The sequence below is a fragment of the Enhydra lutris genome, unplaced genomic scaffold (genome assembly GCF_002288905.1).
Source record: "Enhydra lutris kenyoni isolate GAN:26980312 unplaced genomic scaffold, ASM228890v2 scaffoldscaffold85, whole genome shotgun sequence".
Lineage (NCBI taxonomy): Eukaryota > Metazoa > Chordata > Mammalia > Carnivora > Mustelidae > Enhydra > Enhydra lutris.
In genome coordinates, this window is record NW_019154169.1 from 4,692,911 (window position 1) to 4,713,585 (window position 20,675).

The following is a 20,675-nucleotide window of genomic DNA, read 5'->3' on the forward strand; positions in this document are numbered from 1 at the left end:
AGTAGTACGATTGCTGGGTCATAGGGTAGCTCCATTTTCACCTTTTTGAGGAATCTTCATGCTGTTTTCCAGAGTGGTTGCACCAGCTTGCATTCCCACCAACAGTGTAGGAGGGTTCCCCTTTCTCCGCATCCTCGCCAGCATCTGTCATTTCCTGACTTGTTAATTTTAGCCATTCTGACTGGCGTGAGGTGGTATCTCATTGTGGTTTTGATTTGTAGTTCCCTGATGTCAAGTGATGTGGAGCACTTTTTCATGTGTCTGTTGGCCACCTGGATGTCTTCTTTGCAGAAATGTCTGTTTATGAAGGACGGTATTTATTAATAAATTTTCAACAGAGCAAGAAGCTATAACCTAAAAAAAGACCCTCAAAATGTGGATAGAATTGCACAGAGAAATAGGTAGTTCAACAATAACAGTTGGAAACTTTAATATTCTACTTTCAACAATGGATAGAACAAACAGGTAATAAGTAAGGAAATGAAAGACTTGAACAATACAATAAAGCAACCAGCCCAGATAGACATATACAAAACACTCTACCCAACAAGAAAATACAAGTGCACATGAGACATTTTCCAGAATATACCATGTGTTGGGCCATCAACTAGTCTCAGTAGATTTAAAAAAATAGATATGAATCAAACTGTCTCCTCTGATCACAGTGCGATTACATAAGAAATCAATAACAGAAGAAACAGAAAATTTACAACTGTGGAAATTAAACACTCTTAAACAATGAGTCAAAAAGTCACAAGGAGAATTAGAAAATACTTAGAGATAAATGAAAATGCAATATACCAAAACTTGTGGGATGCAGCAGAGAGAAATTTATAGCTTTTAATGCCTGTATTTTACAAAAAATCTTAAATTAGTTACCTGACATTATACCTTAAGGAACTAGAAAAAGAAGACAAAACTGAACTCACAACTAGCAGAAGGAAGGACATAATGAAGAGTAGACCAGAGACAAATAAAATAGAGAATAGGGAAAAAAAGAAAAATAACAAAATCATAAGGTGTTTTTTTTAAAAATATCAACAAAATTGACAAACCTTTGGCTAGAATGACAAAGAACAAAAGAAAGAAGACACAAATAACTAAAATCAGAAACGAAAGCAGGGACATTTCTATTGACTCTACAGAATAAAAAGGATTACAAGAGACTACTAGAAACAATGAGATGCCAAGAAATTAGATAACCTAGAAGAAATGGGCATATTCCTTGAAACATACACTTTACCTAAGCCAACTCAAAAAAAAAAAAAAATGAAAATCTCAATAGATCTATAACAAGAAAGAGACTGAAGCAGTAATTAAAACCTCCCAGCAAAGAAAAGCCCAGGAACAGATGACGTCACAGATTAACCAAATATTTAAAGAAGAGTTAATATCAATCCTTCTCAAATTCTTCCAAAAAACTGAAGAGGGGGAAACACTTCCTAACTCATTCTATGTAGCCCACACTATCCTGATACCAAAGCCAGATAAAGACATCAGAAGAAAAGAAAATTACAGACCAAAGTTCCTCATGAATATAGACGCAAAAATCACAACAAAATATTAGCAACGCAAATCCAACAGCATATTAAAAGACTACTCACGGGCGCCTGGGTGGCTCAGTTGGTTAAGCGACTGCCTTCAGCTCAGGTCATGATCCTGGAGTCTCGGGATCAAGTCCCGCATCAGGCTCCCAGCTCCACGGGGAGTCTGCTTCTCCCTCTGACCTTCTCCTCGCTCATGCTCTCTCTCACTGTCTCTCTCTTCTCTAAAAAAAAAAAAAAAATTTTTTTTAAAAAAAAAAAAAAAAAAAAAAGACTACTCACCATGACCAAGTGGAATTTATCCAAGAATATAAGGGTGGTTCAACATAAGAAAACTAATCAAAGTAATACATCACATTAATAGAATAAGGAAAAGAGGGGCGTCTGGGTGGCTCAGTCGGTTAAGCATCTGCCTTCGGCTCAGATCTCAGGGCCTGGGATAGAGCCTCAGGTCGGGCTCCCTGCTTGGAGGGGAGCCTGCTTCTGCATTTCTAACTCCCCCAACCCCACACTCATGCTCTCTCTCTCTCTCTCTCTCTCAAATAAACAAATAAAATCTTTTTAAAATTTTTTTAAATTTTTAAAAAATTTTTTAAAAAGAATGAAAGGAAAAGAATCACAATTATCTCAATTGATGGTGAAAAGACATTTGACAAAATCCAACATCCTTTACTAACAAAAACTCTGTGAAAACCAAGAATAGAGGGAAAATTCTCAACCTGATAAAGGGTATTATGGAAAATCCACAGCTAACATCACACTCAGTGGGGAAAGATTGAATACTTTCCCTCTAAGGTCAGGAGGATGCCTACTTTCACTGTTGCTTTTCAACACTGTATTAGAAATCCTAGCACAGCAATCAGACAAGAAAAAGAAGAGGAGGGGCACCTGGGTGGCTCAGTGGGTTAAGCCTCTGCCTTAGGCTCAGGTCATGGTCTCAGGGTCCTGGGATCGAGCCCCACATCGGGCTCTCTGCTCAGCAGGGAGCCTGCTTCTCCCTCTCTCTCTGCCTGCCTCTCTGCCTACTTGTGATCTCTCTCTCTGTCGAATAAATAAATAAAATCTTAAAAAAAAAAAAAAAAAGAAAGAAAAAGAAGAGGATCCATTCATCCAAATTGGAGATAGGTAAAGTTAATAAACTTGAGTCTCATGTAGGGCTCCCTGCTCAGCAGGGAGCCTACTTCTCCCTCTCCCTCTGCCCCTCTCCCAGGCTTGTGCTCTCTCTCACGTGCACGCACTCTCTCGCACGCTTTCTCAAATAAATACAATCTTTAACACAACCACAACCAAAAGGTGGAAACAACACAAGTGTCTAAAAATAGATAAACAGATACACAAAATGTGGCATATACATACAATGAAATACTATTCAGCCATAAAATGGGAGGAAACTTCCATTGTGATATATCCTAAAACATGCACGAACCTTGAAAACACTACACGAATGAGCCAGGGTCATGAGCACACTATGAAGGCGCACACGCGATTGTGTCTTTCCACAAGGTCAGCTCTGTTCAATCATAAAGCAAAGTTAAACCACAACTCTGAAGCGGGTTCAGGATTCCAAACCCAATGACAACTCAGCATGGGATTGAACTTGGCTTCTTACGCAGCGCACAAAGCAGGACCGAAGACAAGCCACACAACAAATAGTGGAGATAAGGGTCTTATTCTGGTCAGGTCAGCTCTCTGCACTCACAGCTTCTGATGGTCAAGCAGGGAAGGATCTCGGTTCTGTTCGGAGATCAATCGGGCAGAGCCTTTGGGGAGCAGCTGCCTTTTTTAAGTGGTCAGATATAAAGGGGTCAGGTCTGAAGAGTCAGAGTTTACTGGCCAAAATCCTTCCCTTTTCAAAGGGATTGAATCAGTTTTGGGTCTTTGAAGACCTTCTCTGGTTCTGTTCCTTATCAGTTCTGGTGTGTCAGGTGACATTGGTCCCAGGAGTATCCCCTAGCTGTGGTACCTTCCCTGTTTGAGTCCTCACTTGACACAGGCTTCTGCTTGACCTGAGAGACTCCATTTTGCTCTCTACAGCCAGACATAACAAATGTTACATCTTTCCACTTATATGAGGTACTCAGATTAGGCAACTTGGTAAAGAAAGTAGAAAGGAGGTTATCAAGGGCTGGTGCAGGTAGAAATGGGGAGTTATTGTTAAATTGATAGAATTCATGTAGGGGAGGATTAGGTAAGGCTGTGAATGTAATTAAAAATGCCACTGAAGGGGCGCCTGGGTGGCTCAGTGGATTAAGGCCTCTGCCTTCGGCTCAGGTCATGATCCCAGGGTCCTGGGATCGAGCCCTTCATCGGGCTCTCTGCTCAGCAGGGAGCTTGCTTCCTCCTCTCTCTCTCTCTGCCTGCCTCTCTGCCTACTTGTGATCTCTATCTGTCAAATAAAATAAAATAAAATCTTAAAAAAAAAAGTCTCTACTAGCCAGCTGAAGGAAGATTAGGGCTGATGTATAGACTTAAAAAAAAAAAAAAAAGGCCACTGAATTGTGCACTCACAAGTGGCTAAATGGTAAGTATGATGGTATGTGTTTTTTACCACACACACACACACACACACACACACACACACACACACAAAGAGGTGAGGGAGGGACGTCTAAGAGTTGACATTTTACAAGAAATGACCTTTAGATAAATCCCTAAAGGAGATGGAAGGTCATATGGCCACTTGCAGGAAGGATGTGCGGGCAGAGGGAGTAGTAAGGGGAACAGACATTCCAGAACCGGGCGGGAGTTGGTGGGGTGGGGGGGCACCAGTGTGGCTGAAGTTGAGTGAGCCGGGGGAGAGGGAAAGGAGGGGCGGTGAGGGAGGGCTCAGGCCACTGTAGTTTGGCTTCTTCTGGGAAAGGGAGCCGCCGCAGGAAGGTTTGGAGCAGATGTACGTGATCTGACCTGAATTCTAACAGGATGCAGCCGAACAAAGCATCCCTGAGCACTGCACCCGCCACCAGTGGCCAGTTCGCGACCTCCGGTGAGTCTCTCAGAAAAGGCGTCTAGGGCTTCCCAGGAGGCACTTCCCCTCGCCGCCTTCGGGGGGCAGAAGAGCCCCGCTGAACGCCCCGCGCTCCGGCGCCTCAACATGCCCCGCCCTAGGGCGCAGGTGGCCCAGGCCCCGGCAATCCTTATGAGGAAACCTATCCCTACTTACGCGCCTCCACTCGGCCCCTTTAAGAACCAAAGCGCCCAGAGCGAGGGATGCCCGGGGGCTGAACCGCGACTAGAGAAGGGGCGGGGGAAGGCGGGGAAAACATCCGAAAGAGAATTTCAACTTTTCCTGGGCCTGATTCCCCTCGGCGTCCCTAAGAGGGCAGAGCTTCCTTTCCGGAAACTTCAGTCGGTTCTTGCAAGTCATTTAAGTGGAAGGCACCAGAGGCCCGTAGCAACTCGGCGCCCCCCCCGGACGGGAGCCTCTCCCACCCCAAAGCTCGCTTAGACTCGCCCCTCCCCGCAGGGTGTACCTAGGCGGGTCCATCGCCAGCCGGGGAGAGGGGTGTGGGCAGAGCGGAGACAGGTGCAAGGAGAGACCCACCCCCCTCAACAGGTGAATCACCCCAGTTGGGCCTCGGTTCCCGTGAGTTACACTCTGCTCGGCTCACCCGGGGAAGGAGAGGGCGGGACAGGATACCCAGTCTGCACGCGCCCTCCCGGCCTGCTGGTCACTTGGTTCCGACCCTTGGGGCCGGAGCGCACCTGGGTCAGCCCACTTCCGGGGAGGGAGGTGGAGGAGCCCCTCCCGCCGCCCACCCCCTGGCCCAACCCTCTGCTCTCACCAGTGTACCTGGGTCGATCCATTCCCAAGAGTGCGCAGGGGGTGGAATGGCTCGGAGAGCCAGAGTGGGTCAGGCAAGTTTCTCCCCGAAAGCTGGAAGGGTGCTCCTCATCCACGTTATTTCCTCTCATTAAAGTCCTGGAACAGGGCAGAGTGGTCTTGGAATAGGGACAAGGAACGGAAGCGGGAAGGGGAGGAGCACGCACCCCTCCCAGCCTTGGTGCGCGCCGCGCCCCCTACCCTCTCGGTACCAAGTAGGGGACGCGCGGGCTGGACGCGCCCAGACGGCGGCGATGGCGCCGGTGGCCCGCGGGCTTTCTAGGTGGATGGGCCCCAACCCGGCCTTTCAGGGCTGGGGCGCGGCCTTTTTCGTGTGGCTTTTTCTCACCACCTTGTGCACAGGTACGGAGAGCGGGGCCTCTGGTGCGGCGGAACGGCGGGATGGCACTATAGAAGGGGGGTGGATGGAGTTCTACACCGCCGAGCTGGCTAAAGAGCTGGGGCAGGGGGAGAGCCGAGATTAGGATTTTCTGATCCCCAGGGTCTCGGGAAATCACTTGGGTGCCAGAGGGAGGGAAAGTCCCCATTGGAGTCAGGGAGCGCTCCCCCGCCCTTGTTCAGAGATAGCAGGAAGTGAAACTCCCTGGACCGCGAACCCTGGAGCGGCAAGGAGAATAGGACCCTTTGTGGTGTAGGGGTGAAGGACCACCCGATCACTGGGCAAGGCCGGGATAGGGACTTGGGCGCACCCCAAGATTTCTAAGTCTTGGGGTAGCGGGGAGCGGGTACTTGAGGGCTGGATTAGATGTTTCCTGGAGCGAGAGTTCAAGAAACCATGCCCAGGCCTCAGGTGGGTGTAGAACTGGGGAGTCCCCAGCACCCAGCCCCACCCATGTCCCGAAGTATCTGCTTAAGGGTCTGGTGAGATGGACTTGGTGTGAAACCATCCTGTTGGCAAGCTTTCACCTGGCTCGGGTGTTTGTTTGTTTGGATGGGGGTGTGGAGGGGACTTTATCTCTCCCCAAGCACTTTTGTTGTGTTCCTTTGAGATGGCTTTGGGGAGGATGAGGTGGGACGCTGCTGGAGCATTATGGGAGCTTTACCTACTCCATGGCAAAACAGTTCAGTGAAACAATTCCACAATTCCGCGCCCACCACCGCACCCCATCCACAAAGCCCCGCATAACTTGGGACCTGTACTGGTTGTTTTTGCGATTGGGCCTTGAGTGTGGGCAGCTTTGTGGTGGTCATTTGTGCCTTCCTGTACAGGCCACAGAGGGAGGTCCTTTCCATGAAAGAATGGCTAAGGGAAGAGGGAGCTGGGTTCAGAGGCCACACTCTGGGAAGAAGGATGGACGGGATGTTCCAAGAAATCTGGCTGTGTGACCTTGTACTTGCCACTTTAGCCCCATGGGTCTAGAAAACGGGCACGATTATCGGAGTTTACCTCTCCGGTTCCAGGGATTAAGAAACAATGTGTGCTAGGCACTCTAAAGCCATTACACTTGTAAATGTCATGCAGGCGACACTCATTCCTGCTTCAGCTCACAGAGGCCCTGGTAACTCTCTTCTCGCCCTCAGCCCCAGCCAGCGCCATCCAGGTGACGGTGTCAGACCCCTACCACGTGGTGATCCTATTCCAGCCCGTGACCCTGCCCTGCACCTACCAAATGACCACGACCCCTGCGGCGCCCATAGTCATCTGGAAGTACAAGTCTTTCTGCCGGGACCGCATCGCCGATGCCTTCTCCCCGGCCAGTGCTGACAACCAGCTCAGTGCCCAGCTGGCAGCGGGTAACCCAGGCTACAACCCCTATGTGGAGTGCCAGGACAGCGTGCGCACTGTCAGGGTCGTGGCCACCAAGCAGGGCAATGCCGTGACCCTGGGAGACTACTACCAGGGCCGGAGGATCACCATCACAGGAAGTATGTTGGGCAGGGGGTCGGGAGGGGCGGGGCTTGCTGGGGGGGTGGTGCTGGCTCCCTTGTGCCCTTGCCTGGTGTCCCCACCGGGCAGCCCTTGAGCACCAGTGCCTGAAAGGATTGATGAAGGGAGGGATCCTTCCTTATATCCATCCATTCATGCATCTGTGCTTTATTGAACAGCAAAGATTTATTGAGCACCTAAGATAGGCAGGTGCTCTTTGAAGCTGGAAATAGAGCAGTAGATGCATTCATCAAATCCCCTCCCTCCTGGAGCTTGCATTCCAGGCAGGGAGGCGAACAAGATAACACACGCTGTCAAGTGCTTGGAACATAAAATTGGGTAATGAAGAGAAGGAGGGGTTCTCTAATAATAGGAATACAAGCACCAAGAAGTAAAATTCATGTAAGGAACAACTTAAAAAGGGCCTCCTATGGGCCAGGCTCTCATCCAGGTTAGACCACACAGTAATTGTGTGAGTAGATTCTATGGTCATTTTATAGAGGTCCAGAGAGGTAAAGCGACTTGTGCGGGGTCGCAAAGCTAGGAACAGAGCTAGGGATTCTAAGTTAAGTGGCTGTCTAGGCACACAGGCAGGAGGGGGCTGGAGCTGGGATTTGAACCCAGGCGGACCTCAGAAGCCATGTACTTAGCTGTAACTCTGAGAGTTACTAAGTGCCTATTGGGACAAAGGGGGGAGTGGGGAGTCGTTCATTCATTCTTCTGGTATTTATCCAGCATCTCCTAAGTGTCAGGAGCTTTGGTGCTGGGGATGTATGTGGTGATCAAGACAGCGAACGTCCCTGCCTCCAAGAAGGTGACATTCTAGTGAGGCAGGCTGTAAAGAGGCAGATAAAGAGAGAGTTTCAGGGAGGACTGAGGGCTACCAAGGAAGCCAGCTAGGACCAGGTGCTGTGTGGAATAATGACTCTGAGGTGCACACTTCCAGATCTTTCGTGAATGTGATTTTAGAAGGACCAGGCTCTAAAGAATCTTGAGGAAGGTGATGGGCGGCAGTGGGCGAGTGATGAACCCTCAACCCCCTTAATGGATTTAGCCTTTCACTGGGATTAGAGTATTAATCTTGGGGATGGGGACAGAGCGGGGAAGGGAGCGGCCCTTTGCAGACCCCAAGGGACCAGGCAGGCCTTGGAGCACACTCCCTCACTCCATCTAAAGACAGTGGACGAAAGACAGGCTTCCAGGGACCCAGCCTTTTAGTCGTGTTTGGGGGAGGGACTGGACCTGTTTGCCCCTAATTTTCCTGAGCAGTTCAGCCCAAAGCATCTTGCTGTTCGGTGGTCAGAGAGCTTCTTGGGGGTTCAACCTGTACAGGCCCCTCTCCTAGAGCCCTGTGACCTCTAGGGCCTGGACAGGCATGACGGCCCAGCAGCCCGGTCAGGACAACCTGAAAAACCGAGAGTGCCCTTGAAGGCTGGCTGAAATCATGCCTCCTCTGCTGAGTCTACAATTCCAGAGTGACCCTCAGGCTCTCCTGGCAGTAGACTCTCCGTGTTCCAGAGGCCCCCAGCTTTTGGTGATCAAGCTGCCTTGAAGTGCTCTTGTGTTTGATACAGGCCATAATTTGTAAATATCAATTGTGTGTACGTCCTGTCAGGAAGCCTGGGAGCCAAGAGAGCTTCCTGCATTTCAGCTTTGAGGATGGAGAAAAGTAGACCTCCTTCTAGTATTCCTGGGTCACCATCTGTCCAGGTTTTAACTGAAAGCTGTCCTAGGCAAATTGTAATGGTGCCAACGCTCAGTGTCCATTCGTCCCTGCTCTGGGTGATGCGGAGTACTGGGATGCTTCTGCCTTGCCAGGCTGCTGGGGTCTCCTGGGACCCCTGAGGTGAGGGCTGCCTCTGCTCTATGCAGATAAGGAAGCAGAGACCCAGGGCTGTGAAGAAGGCCTGGCTCCTGTTCTCTGCGGAAGACCCGGCATCTTCTCCTGGCACCTGAAACAATGAGGGCAATGCCCAGCCCAAGTGATGTCAGGACCAGACATAGGCCAGGAACAGGGTGTGCCTTGCAGGAAGGAGGTGGCCCGGGCCTTAGAATTGATCAAAAGAAGCTGGAAGGCCATATTTTGTGTGGGTTTTGCAAACATTATGCAGGCCAAACAAAACACACAGAGTCCCGGAGCCCAGATTTCAACTCCCGGCCTCAGAACTTTTGTAGGAGCAGGGGGTTCCCATCAAAGTCCTCAGCACTGCACAGGGACCTGCCCCTGAGCTCTGGGGAGAGATGTGGTTGGAGTCTGACTTAAGGATATAGGTGGAAAATCAATGGGCCAGCGGGGTGTTACAGAGAAGCAGAAAGATTGGGGAGCATGTGGTTCTATGTTGTATGAGGGTTCGATGAAGGAGTGCATGGGTGGGGGACCTGGCGCAGGGACAGCTCAGTACTCAGTGGCTGGATGCGTGACGCAGAGGGGAGTCACGTCCTCCGCCCCTTCATGGCTCCTCGGAAGGTCACCTTACCACGAAGGTTTCTCCCAGTCCCCCCTGAAATTTGTACAACTCCCCGCTCCGCTCTGGGACTTTCTCTCTGCCTTCCCTGATCGGTTTTCTCCATACTGCTTATCACCATGTGATATGTGATCTGTTGACATTTTTTATTTGACTTTCTCTCCCAGTTAGGATCTGAGCTCCGTAAGAACAGGGATTTATGTCAGCTTCTCAAAAGTCCTGGGGGCATGGGGAGGGGGATCTCTACTCTTTTTTTTTTCTCTCTCTCTCTTAAATTCTTCCAAGAACCTTGTTTTTATGACTAGCGAACTGAGGGAAGTTTGAAAAATATTCAACATGACGATAACAAACTCATTATAGGTTGACATAAATTACATGCTTTTTATGAAAAAGATAACCCTGTTTTCCAGAACACAGCAAAAGACCTCAATGAAAAGTATGGCATTGCCTCAGCTCTATGTTTCTGCACGTCTCCTTCAAATCTGCCTGAATAGGAAAAGGTGGATTCTCGAAGCTGCCCCTGCATTCAGCTCATGGTGACAGCACACACTAGGCTCTGAAAGACTTCAGGGCCCACTCGTGAGAGTGTCCATGAAAAAGGCAGATTACATCTTAGTATTACTATGATAATAACTTTGACCTCAAGGATGCTCTGAAAAGATCTGGGGGGACCCCGGGGGCCATAGATCAGACTTCGAGAACCGTTGTTCTTTAGTACACCACCAGATGCCTCAGATACTGCCGGGAACCTAGGCTGCATTTGGGAATTACACATTGAATATTGAATGAGTGTATCAGGTGCCTGTTTGAATATAGCCACGTATGTGTCCAGAATGCTGGAACAGGTGGCAAGAGCGAAGGAAGGGGAGCATGAAGAGGGAAGGGGTCTACTTCCAGGTCCTGGCCAAGGTGTCCGTGTCAAGCACGGGGGTCTCGGCACTGGCCAAGAGAGACCAGATTCTGCTTGCGTGGGGCCCGCATTCTCCCAGGTGGGAGGTCAGCCCCTCTGCCGGTGGACCCAGTTCAGCAGTCGGGTGGGGGCTATGCTTGTAGGATGGAACCAGGCCTGTGAGCATCTGGGAACCAGTGCCGGCCAGAGGGAGTAGCACGAGCCCTGGCAGGTGTGGGCCCAGCATCTTGGGGGACAGTGAGGAGGCTGGTGTGTCTGGAGTCTGGTGAGCAAAGGAGAAGAACAGGGTTGAGGCCGGTGTGGTAACCAGTAGCCAGATCTTGCCATGGGCCTTGCCGGCTGGGGTTACATGCTTGGAATGGTGGAGGAAGACATTGGCAGAGGGTTTTTCTTTTTCCTTTCTTTTAGAAAAAGACTGTGAGTGTGGGGGAGGGGCATAGCAAGAGAGAGAGAAAGAGAGCGGGGGCGCACACGCATCTCAAGCAGACTCCCTGCTGAGCGTGCAGCCTGACTGGGTCTTGATCTCAGGACCCTGAGATCATAACCTGAATCGAAATCAAGAGTCCGATGCTTAACTGACTGACCCACCCAGGTGCCCCAAGAGGTTTTTTCTATAGGTTTTTTCTGAGGTCTTTCGAAGAAGGAAGAAGGCTCCCTCCCGTTCTTTCATTCCCTCAGCAACGGACTGGTGCCCTGGTGGGTGCGGCGCCGTGCAGATAGAGGCGCACCCAGTTCCTGACCTCCAAGCCCCGTGGGGAAGGGCGGTGGGTGCGAGGGGCTGGGAGGGAGGCAGGTCAGCCGGAGTCAGGGAGCAAGAGCCACTGGGGAGCTCTGGGGGTGCTCACCTGGGCCTGTTCCCGTCTGCAGTTGCCCGTAGTCCCGCCTGCTCCCACATGAGTGGATGGCCAGAGGGATTTAACTAATAAGGGCCTGAGGAGCAGAGAGGAAACCGGATGTGCTGACTTTCATTACTGCCCTAATTGATAGGCTCCTCACCTGCCTGAGCGTCCCAAGCCCTGCGCCTGACCTAGAATGTGGGGCCGATGACTCGGGAGCTGGGGCGGCCCTAGGCTCCCTCTCACAGCCACTCTTTCCCATGCCTGGGCAGCACCTGGTTCCAGAATCTGGCCTGTTTATGTCTGCCTCACCACAGGCCCCTTGCCCTGGGGGCTACACCGGTCTCTGGGGTGGTTCGTGTTGGGGGAGTTAGCTTTGCTGCGAGAAGGGGTACGACGATGGCTCTAGTTCTGCCACCCAGGCTCTAGATCAGCCCCATTCAGGATTCTCTGCTGGGGCGGATTAGGTCATCTTGCCAGACCTCTTTTCTTATCTACAAGACAGGAAAGGTAACAGGACTCACCTCACAGACTTGCTGAAACACCCTGTGTTAAGTAAGTGTTTACAACCGAGCCTAAAAAGTAGCCCGCCCTTGGTACAGATCATTGAATGCTCCCTCTGTCCATCTGCAGCCTCACTCTCCTGCCCCGTTCCTTCTGATGTGCTCGTGGGGAGGCTCCAGTCCTCTCCCCCGAGGTGTCCTCACCCCTCTCCTGTTGCAGATGCTGACCTGACCTTTGACCAGACAGGTTGGGGGGACAGTGGTGTGTATTACTGCTCCGTGGTCTCGGCCCAGGACCTCCAGGGGAACAATGAAGCCTATGCAGAGCTCATCGTCTTGGGTGAGTGGGTTGGGCCGCAAGGGCCTGGGAAGGGGTTGGCGATGGGATCAGGGCCCTTCTTCAGGCACCTCTGTACGTCTTCCCTCTGCCTTTCTGCTCACTCTCTGCACTCTGTCGCCTGCTTCGCTCTCCTCTCACGGCACCACCAGTCACTGGGGCTTCTCTGCCCTGCACCCCAGGCAGGGAGCCTTCCCTCCAACATGTCAAATAAGCCAGAGCCAAGCTGAGAGTGGAGAGAATTGGGAGACTCTCCCTCTCCCCAGGCTCCTTTTTTAATAAAAATCCCCAAGTTTTCAGAGGTAATTGGCAGTGAGTGGGGAGGGAAGATGGTGGGTCTCACTGAGGGGAGGCTGAACCTGCTCCCTGCCCCATCCTGGGGGCCGCAGCTCACCCACGTCCCTGGCCAAACTCAGGAACCTCACCCTCTGCCCCGAAGGGCTGGCATTGTGTGGCTGACATGGTGAGGCCACTGCCACGTGCTCAAGGGCAGGGTGGGATACCCACCAGCAGCTCCGCCCCGTCTGGCCTTGAGCCCCGCTGCCCCGTGTGGCTGGGATGCTGCCATTAGCCAGATGCTCTGTTCTCAGCCAACACATATGGTCTTGGGCGACGCGTGCTGTGTGGGTGCTGCTGGGCTGGATGTTGCCATCATCACATGCATGATGCAAGGAAACCCATGTGTGAATGAGCACACATGACGGTGGGGGGCGTGCACCAGGGTGTTCTGATCACGACAGAGCTCGTGTGTGGGTGACAGAACGCAAGTGGCAGGGCCCTGGAGGACTCGTGTGGCCACACGCACAGCCTACATCCGCAGTTCCCAAAACGCAGCATCAGGACCTGCTTAACACTGTAAAAAATTCTTGAGGATCTCAGAGAGTTTGTGTATACATTTTTGTGGATGTTGATAGTTGCTTAACGTTACAAATGGAGAGCAGGCAGTTTTTTTTTTTAAGATTTTATTTATTTGAGAGACAGTGAGAGAGCTTCAGAGAGGAGAAGGTCAGAGGGAGCAGACTCCCCGTGGAGCTGGGAGCCCAGTGCAGGACTTGATCCCAGCACTCCGGGACCATGACCTGAGCCAAAGGCAGTTGCTTAACCAACTGAGCTACCCAGGCGCCCTGAGCAGGCGATTTCTTCTCTTTTCTTTTTTAAAGATTTTATTTATTTATTTGGCAGACGGAAATCAGAAGTAGGCAGAGAGAGAGGAGGAAGCAGGCTCCCTGCTGAGCAGAGAGCCCGATGTGGGGCTCCATCCCAGGACCCTGGGATCATGACCTGAGCGGAAGGCAGAGGCTTTAACCCACTGAGCCACCCAGGCACCCCGAGCAGGCGATTTCTAAAGCACAAGGCACTAGAGCACACAATCCACTCTCGTCCCCCTCCTCACAGAGCCTTTGGAACACCCATGGGAGAAGCAGCGCGAAAAAGGCAAATGGGACTTGGTGTTCCTCTGAAAGTGGTCTTGTCCTCCTGGGCAGGAAGGCGCTTTGGGAGCCCCTGCTTTGCATGCTAGAACCAGGGGCAGGTGGCGCAGAGAGGTGAGCCCTGCTGGCGAGAGCTTTGCGGGCATAGAGCCGGGTGTCCCCGCGATACAATGCTCGTGGGATGCAGAGAACTGGGGGCACTTAAGGGGAGGCCCTAGCTGGGCTGCGGAATTTGTGCGGGGGACAGAATGCGTGAAATGAGCTGGAACTCCGGGCCACACTGTGACTTGTATGGGCTGTCAGCACTTCTGCCTTCATGGGCCTCTTCCCTCGTGTTAAAAAATCAGATGTTTTGTCATTGCATTGCTGCCAAGACCACTCGTTATTATGGATTCGATATTGCTATTTTTCTCCTTCAGATTTTGAAATAAAACGAAAACATTTTCTTGGGTGCTAAGGCACTGCCTACCCTGCCTAATGGAACAGGACTAGCCCTCTCGCGGGAGATGGAGCCCTTGGGGGTGATAGGACCCGTGTATGTGGAGAAGATGGGGTGCCCACACTTGAGGTTGAACCTTCAGAACCCACGGGATGTGTTCTGGAACACTTTGGGGTGACAGAATTCCCCATGGCATGAGAGAGTGGGTGAATTATGGGCTGGAAGCCTTCTGGAAAACAGTACCTACATGGTCGAGGGCAGGGAGGGGAAGGAACCATGCGCTAGGACCCTCCTAGGCCACCCCCCCCCCACCGCTTCAGGACAGACCTTCACCCTGAAGGGCCTGGAACGAGGCTTCAGGGTAGGGGCGGGCTGGGCTGGCCCTTGCCGGCATAATCTGTCTCTCTTTTGTCCCTCCAGGCAGGACCTCGGGGGTGGCAGAGCTCTTACCTGGTTTTCAGGCGGGGCCTATGGAAGGTACGGGGTGGAGCCCCCCCCATCCTAAACTGCGCTCGCTCTGTGGACCCCATTAACCCCACCTGACTCCAACTCCGTGGCCTCTGGTGACCTGGCTCTGGGGTTTGGGGTGGGCTGGGCTGGCTACAGAGGGGCCTGGGGTGTAGACAGGGGGCTCCTGTTGACTGGTGCCTGCGGTGCTCTTCTAGAGGGTGGGATCCGGGCAGCTGGCTGTCTGTCCTTCCTGTCAGTTACGTCCTGTTCTTGCTTCGGCCAGGTCACCTCTGGTTTTCTGCCCGGCCGGGGGAGCCCCGTGCTTGCGGGTTCCCTCCTGGGCTGATCTGGGTCTGGGTGGGGGGTGCCTCTCCCCTGCCGCGGCCCCTGCACTTGGCTGGAGAATCCAGCAGGGGTCGCAGCTGTCCCAGGAAGCTTCAAGTATCACCTTGCCCTCCCCCTGACTCTGCGTCCCCCATGAACAGGGACATGTTTCCTGTTCCCTCCCAGGCCTCCTGCTCAGGGCCCGTTCTCCCCTCTCTCTGCAGACTGGCTGTTCGTGGTCGTGGTCTGCTTGGCTGTGTTCCTCGTCTTCCTCCTCCTGGGCATCTGCTGGTGTCAGTGCTGCCCCCACACCTGCTGCTGCTACGTCAGATGCCCTTGCTGCCCGGACAAGTGCTGCTGCCCGGAAGCCCGTAAGTGCCCCTCACGTGCCCACCCCTGCCCGCCTCCCCCTTGGGTTCCGGGGCAGGAGATGGCCATGCACCGGCTTCCCAGGGCGGTGCCTTCAGTCTGGAGGGTATGGGGTGATCAGCCTGGGAGAAAGTGGGCCAAGGAGGATCTGCTGTCTTAGGTGATCATTTACATATGCTTCCAACTTTGTATTCATTTTAAACTTTCACTTATTTTGAGGTGTTTTGAAAGCATCATTTATGCACATGGTGAGAAATTATCAAATAGTATACAACATCATTCACTGGGACATACAGCTCCTTTTTTTTTCCTTTTTCTTATTTATTTGAGAGAGAGGAGTGGGGGCGGGATGGGCCGAAGGAGAGGGAGAAGCAGACTCCCTGCTGAGCAGGAAACCTGAGGCCAGGGGAGCTCCAACCCAGGACCCCAGGATCATGACCTGAGCAGAAGGCAGGTGCTTAACTGACTGAGCCACCCAGGCGCCCCAGTAAAGCTCCCTTTAAAAATAAACTCTTAAATGGAAAAGGTAAGAAAACAAGGTTTACAGCACTAATATAATCTTTACAATTTTAAAATCCCACATCCACACAAGCACCCTGGTCTAAGGACATCTCTAGCATATCAGAGTAGGTCCCTGGGGGCTGGGGGTGGAAGTGGGACCGGAGATGAAGGGGAAAGAACAAACAGAACAGGGAAGAGGGAAGCAGAGGAGAAGGCGGGGTCTCCCTCTTGCCACTGCCCCCACTTCCCCTCCTCAGGGATGGCTTTGTTTCCAGTTCCTCCCAGAGTGCCCGAGCAGGGCCACAACTCTGCTCAGTCCAAGAGGCTTTCAGGGTGAAATCCCAGGCAGCCATCGTTGGCTTGGGCAGGTGGAGGCTGGAGGCCTGGCTGGGTGTGTTCCCCACGTGGGAAGCCCAGGCAGTGACTTCCCCTCGTGCATCCGGCACTCTGTGCGGGGCTTGGCCTGCATGAGTGCTCCGTACTCTTGAGCTGTTGGCCACATTACTGTCAGCACTGGTCGTGACCAAGGGCCAGGAAGCACATCAGAACCATGCCTCAGCTACCGTGTGACCTCAGAGAAGCAGAGCTCCCTCTCCGAGATGGTTTCCTTCTTTATAGGGTTCCCACATGGCGGTGTGAGCATTAAAGGACGGTGTGCGAGCACCCAGCACAGGGCCGCCGCTCGATGCATACTGGCTAATTTCCTGAGCATTGAGCACCCTAGTGGACAGCCCCGTCCCGCCAAGTGTTGCTGCCCTGGGAAAAATCCACTGCCCTCTGGAGGCGGATGCTGGCCCTCCTGTGTCTCCTGTCCTTTCTAGTTGAGGGCTTCAGCCTCAGGTGGTGGGCACTGGTCTCAATCACAGGTGTGGAGGGACCCCCACCCCCACCCCAGGAGGGGGATCTGCAACCAAGTTTGCAGTTACCCTACTGATTAAGGCTGGGCCCGGGATGTCCAGTGTCTGTCCCAAGACCATGCTCCTTCCATCCAGAGACCCTGATACCTCAGAGGACCCATTAACTCCCTGCCAGAGGCCCTGTTACTTTTGCCAGGGCCACAGCCCTGCCGAGGCAGCTGGGAACAGCAACTCCCACAGCTTATAAAATGCCAGCTCCCCCGAGCTCCTGAGGGGCCCCTCCTGGGGCTGCTGAGCCCTGAGCCTCCTCCTGCTTCCAAATTGAATCAGAGGAAGTAGCTTCCCTGGACTCCCATCTCCCTGTCACGATCCCAGGGAGGAAGTGATTTGCTCCATCAGGCCCAGTGACTTTGACAGGAGAGCAGCCACCTGAACCCGGCCTCTTGTGGGGAGGAAGACGGCTAGGAGGATTTGCCCTTGAGCTGTCAAGCCTAGCAGGCGGGGCGGGATGGGAGTGGGTGTGGCCCGGGGTTGGAAACAGTAGAGGTACTTTGAGGAGTTGCTGGGCTGCTTGGCTGCAGGAAGTGAACGCTGAGGCTCCCACGCTTTTGCCTCAGAATGAGTCCCACTGCATCTGGGCCTGGAGAACCCAGTTGCCATGAGAGGGGAGTGGGCATGGAATTCCCCCTGCCCAGATGATGCATTTTCTGGAATGGTGGCCCAGCTGCCAAAGGGGAATACTGGAATCTGGTTAGAGGGTCCAGCACATGGGCTTTCTCTAAAGGGGCATCTTTGCTCCCTATTGCTCTGTAAGAACTCGGGCCAGGGTGGCCACCTCTCCTGATGGCGTGGCTAGAGAGCTGGAATTTTTGATAAAACCTCATCAAACGAGGGCAAACCATCATACAGTCAAACAAGCAGAGTGGCTAGCCAGATGGGGCCATGGGCTGCTTGCAACCCCCTCTGCCCAAAAACTATGTGAAGAAACACAAACAAGGTGTGGAATCAATGAAGTCGATGGCCTGAGTCTCAGTAACCCTCCAGAAACCAATCCAAGTGCCTAGGGAAGCCCCATGGCTCAGGGGTTGGGAGGAAGGTGCAGGCACATGGCCCTCCTGACACTCTAACAGAGCAAAGGGTAGCATGGCTCCCAGCTGCTTTCTTATACTGTGTGTCCTCCCCAGTGTATGCTGCAGGCAAAGCAGCCACCTCAGGCGTCCCAAGCATCTACGCCCCCAGCACCTATGCTCACCTCTCCCCTGCCAAGACCCCACCCCCACCAGCCATGATTCCCATGGGCCCCATCTACAATGGGTACCCTGGCGACTTCGACAGGAACAGCTCAGGTGAGGCCTCGGGGAGCCGGAAAGGGGCTGGGGCAGGGGTAGGCCAGGCATTTGGGCACTAAGGGGCCTGGAGCCAGAAGAAAGGGGATTGGAGGCTGGGTCTGGAGGGCTTTGCTCCATGCAGGTGGCCACTGACAGTCAAATTTCCCTAGTTGGCGGTCACAGCTCCCAGGTACCCCTGCTTCGTGACACAGACAGCAGTGTGACCTCTGGTGAGAATCAATTGTTACAAGGTTGGATGTGTCTTTATGGGAGGGGGCTGGGTCAGCATCTCTCCTCCTAAACTGATCACCTCCATCTTGTGTCCTTAGAAATCCGCAGTGGCTACAGAATTCAGGCCAGCCAGCAGGACGACTCCATGCGGGTCCTGTACTACATGGAGAAAGAGCTGGCCAACTTTGACCCTTCTCGACCCGGTGCTACCAATGGCCATGTAGAGCGGGGTGAGTGGGAGCCTTGTGGTTTGAGGGGTTTCTGAGTAAGGAGGGAGCAGCTCCAGGTATGCTTGCTGGAAATCCTGGACATAGTACCTCCTTTCCTACAATGGCCACAGTGAGAAGTGTACAACACCCTGCATGTCAACACTTGAAAGATGAGAAGTCCAGGGCCCCCTAGAAAGTATATGAGCCAAGAGGGTGACTCTCCTGGGCCCTGGAGTTCCGGACCTCCCAGCAGTCAGTGATATCCCCCCTTCCCTACAGCCATGAGTGAAGTCACCTCCCTCCACGAGGACGACTGGAGATCCCGGCCTTCCCGAGGCCCTGCTCTTACCCCAATCCGGGATGAGGAATGGGATCGTCACTCCCCTCGGAGTCCCAGACGGTGGGAGCAAGAGCCCCCTGTAGAGCGGCCAGGGAGTGGTTGGGGGGCCGGGCGGCCCCGTGCCCGATCTGTGGATGCTCTGGATGACCTCACCCGACCCGGCTCTGCTGAATCTGGGAGGAGGTCTCCCCCAAGTAGAGGGAGGAGAGGTCAAGCCTATGGACCACCCCGAAGCCGAAGCCGAGATGACCTCTATGATCAAGACGACCCAAGGGAATTTCCACACTCCCGGGATCCCCACTATGATGACTTCAGATCTAGAGACCGCCCTCATGCTGACCCTAGGTCCCGCCACCACCGGTCCCGGGACCCTCGGGAGGATGGCCCCAGGTCTGGGGACCTCCAGTATGATGGGCGGCTACTGGAAGAGGCCTTGAGGAAAAAGGGGCCAGGTGAGAGGAGGAGACCTTACAGGGAGGAAAATGAGGAGGAGCCCTACTACCCTCCAGCACCTCCCCCTTACTCTGAGACGGACTCCCAGGCATCACGGGAACGGAGGCTTAAAAAGGTGAGAACAACCCTTCCTGCTTTAAGACCCTTCCTGGATCCTCTCCTCCAGGCCTCCCCTGCTCACACCCATTTTCTTTCTCCCTTGCAGAACTTGGCCCTGAGTCGGGAAAGCTTAATCGTCTGATCTCACGTTTTGTATGTACCTTTTGTACTTTTTTTTTTTTTAATTTGAGGGACTTATTCATGATCTGCCCTCTTGAGACTAATAAAACTTTCGATCACAAGGCCTGTGTCTAGATGGAGGTGTTTTTTTTTGCTGCGCGAGGTGGGTAGCCCGGCAGCTGCTGTGTCGTGTGTCTATGTGTGCGCGTTGCATGCCTGCGAGTCTGCAAAAGGCCGCGCGTCCAGCTTTCTCCCAGGACTTGCATCCTGGGCCAGGAGGAAAGCACCGGCTTTGCCTTCCACCCCAGGCCAGGAGTACGTGCCCCACGCTGACTCCGCCCGGCCCTGCGTGCGCGCCCCGGCCCCGCCCGGACGTGCGCATGCGCCCCGGACCTCCGCCTTCGCGCACCCCCGACCGGCTGCCGGGAGCGCGCGCGCGCGCTCCTCTCCCCTTCAACCCGGTTCGCCTCCCAACTCCGACCTACTTTACTGTTTCCAAACCCCGCAGCCTGCCTCGTCCCCGGCGACCAGAGCCCCTCCTCCGGGTCCCCCGGCGTTCTATCCGGGCCCGCGTTCCACTCGGGCGGCCCGCCGGCGGCAGCAACGGCGACCTCGCGCCCCGCCGAGACCCGGGCCCGCGCGCGCCCGCCCGCCATCGGAGACACACAGCGCGCGCGCTCCCCGGGGGCTGCCCTCCCCCCGCGCGCGTCGGCCCCGGGCTCGCGCCGCCGCCGCCGCCGCCGCGCGCGCGCAGCTCAAGTAAAGGAGGAAAAAAAAGGGGGAAAAAATAGAAAGCAGCGGCGGCTGCAGCAGCGATCCGCCGCCGGACTGGGCCAGGCCGGGCGGCGGACGCGCGAGCCGGCGATCCAGGGGAGAGGCGGCAGCCATCCAGGGCGGGCCGGGTTAAAAAAAAAGTCGCGGCGGCGGCGGCCGCTGCTCAGGGAAGGAGGCCCGAGGGCCGCGTGCAGCGGGCGGGGGGCGGCTGCGCCGCGTCCCGGAGCCGAGATCCGCCGGGAGCCGGCGGGCGGGCAGGCGGAGGCGGCGGCGGCGGCTGCAGGAGCAGCAGCGGCGGCGGCGGCGGCGGCGGCGGCATCTCCTCCTCACATGACCCCACTGTTTGTCCCCGTGATCAGCGCGAGCGGCTCCCGTGTCTCCTCCGTCCCCTCCTGCCGCGCGGCGTGAGCGCCGGGCTCGGGGGCCCCCCCCGGCCGCCCGCCCCCTC

General features: G+C 54.1%; 2 protein-coding genes across 3 annotated transcripts; both read left to right on the forward strand.

Annotated features, from left to right (window-relative positions):
* Positions 1–5,477: 5,477 nt before the first annotated feature.
* Positions 5,478–19,575, forward strand: LOC111161517 (lipolysis stimulated lipoprotein receptor). Of its 2 annotated transcripts, XM_022525234.1 has the most exons (10): positions 5,604–5,727; positions 6,907–7,251; positions 12,187–12,306; positions 14,593–14,649; positions 15,171–15,317; positions 17,858–18,019; positions 18,172–18,231; positions 18,331–18,462; positions 18,721–19,349; positions 19,440–19,575. In XM_022525234.1, exons 1-10 carry the CDS (start codon positions 5,619–5,621, stop codon positions 19,473–19,475), a joined length of 1,797 nt encoding a protein of 598 aa, XP_022380942.1. In that variant the 5' UTR covers positions 5,604–5,618; the 3' UTR covers positions 19,476–19,575. The 2 variants fall into 2 exon arrangements, with proteins under 2 accessions (XP_022380941.1, XP_022380942.1); XM_022525233.1 differs by lacking the exon at positions 14,593–14,649 and having other exon boundaries at positions 5,478–5,727; positions 18,721–19,575.
* A 13-nt stretch (positions 19,576–19,588) lies between these two features.
* LOC111161391 (translation initiation factor IF-2-like) lies at positions 19,589–20,672 on the forward strand. Its single transcript, XM_022525011.1, has 3 exons — positions 19,589–19,616; positions 19,762–19,827; positions 19,962–20,672. The coding sequence occupies exons 1-3, from the start codon at positions 19,589–19,591 to the stop codon at positions 20,633–20,635; spliced, it is 768 nt and encodes a 255-aa protein (XP_022380719.1). The 3' UTR covers positions 20,636–20,672.
* The last annotated feature ends 3 nt before the right edge of the window (positions 20,673–20,675 follow it).

Coding starts and splice junctions, on each gene's coding strand:
- LOC111161517 (XM_022525233.1), top strand. CDS start 5,619: ATGGCGCCGGTGGCCCGCGGGCTTTCTAGGTGGATGGGCCCCAACCCG. Junction 7,252..12,186: donor GAGGATCACCATCACAGGAA/GTATGTTGGGCA, acceptor CTCCTGTTGCAG/ATGCTGACCTGACCTTTGAC. Junction 18,020..18,171: donor CTTCGACAGGAACAGCTCAG/GTGAGGCCTCGG, acceptor AAATTTCCCTAG/TTGGCGGTCACAGCTCCCAG.
- LOC111161391 (XM_022525011.1), top strand. CDS start 19,589: ATGGAGGTGTTTTTTTTTGCTGCGCGAG. Junction 19,617..19,761: donor GTTTTTTTTTGCTGCGCGAG/GTGGGTAGCCCG, acceptor CTTCCACCCCAG/GCCAGGAGTACGTGCCCCAC. Junction 19,828..19,961: donor CGCCCCGGCCCCGCCCGGAC/GTGCGCATGCGC, acceptor CAAACCCCGCAG/CCTGCCTCGTCCCCGGCGAC.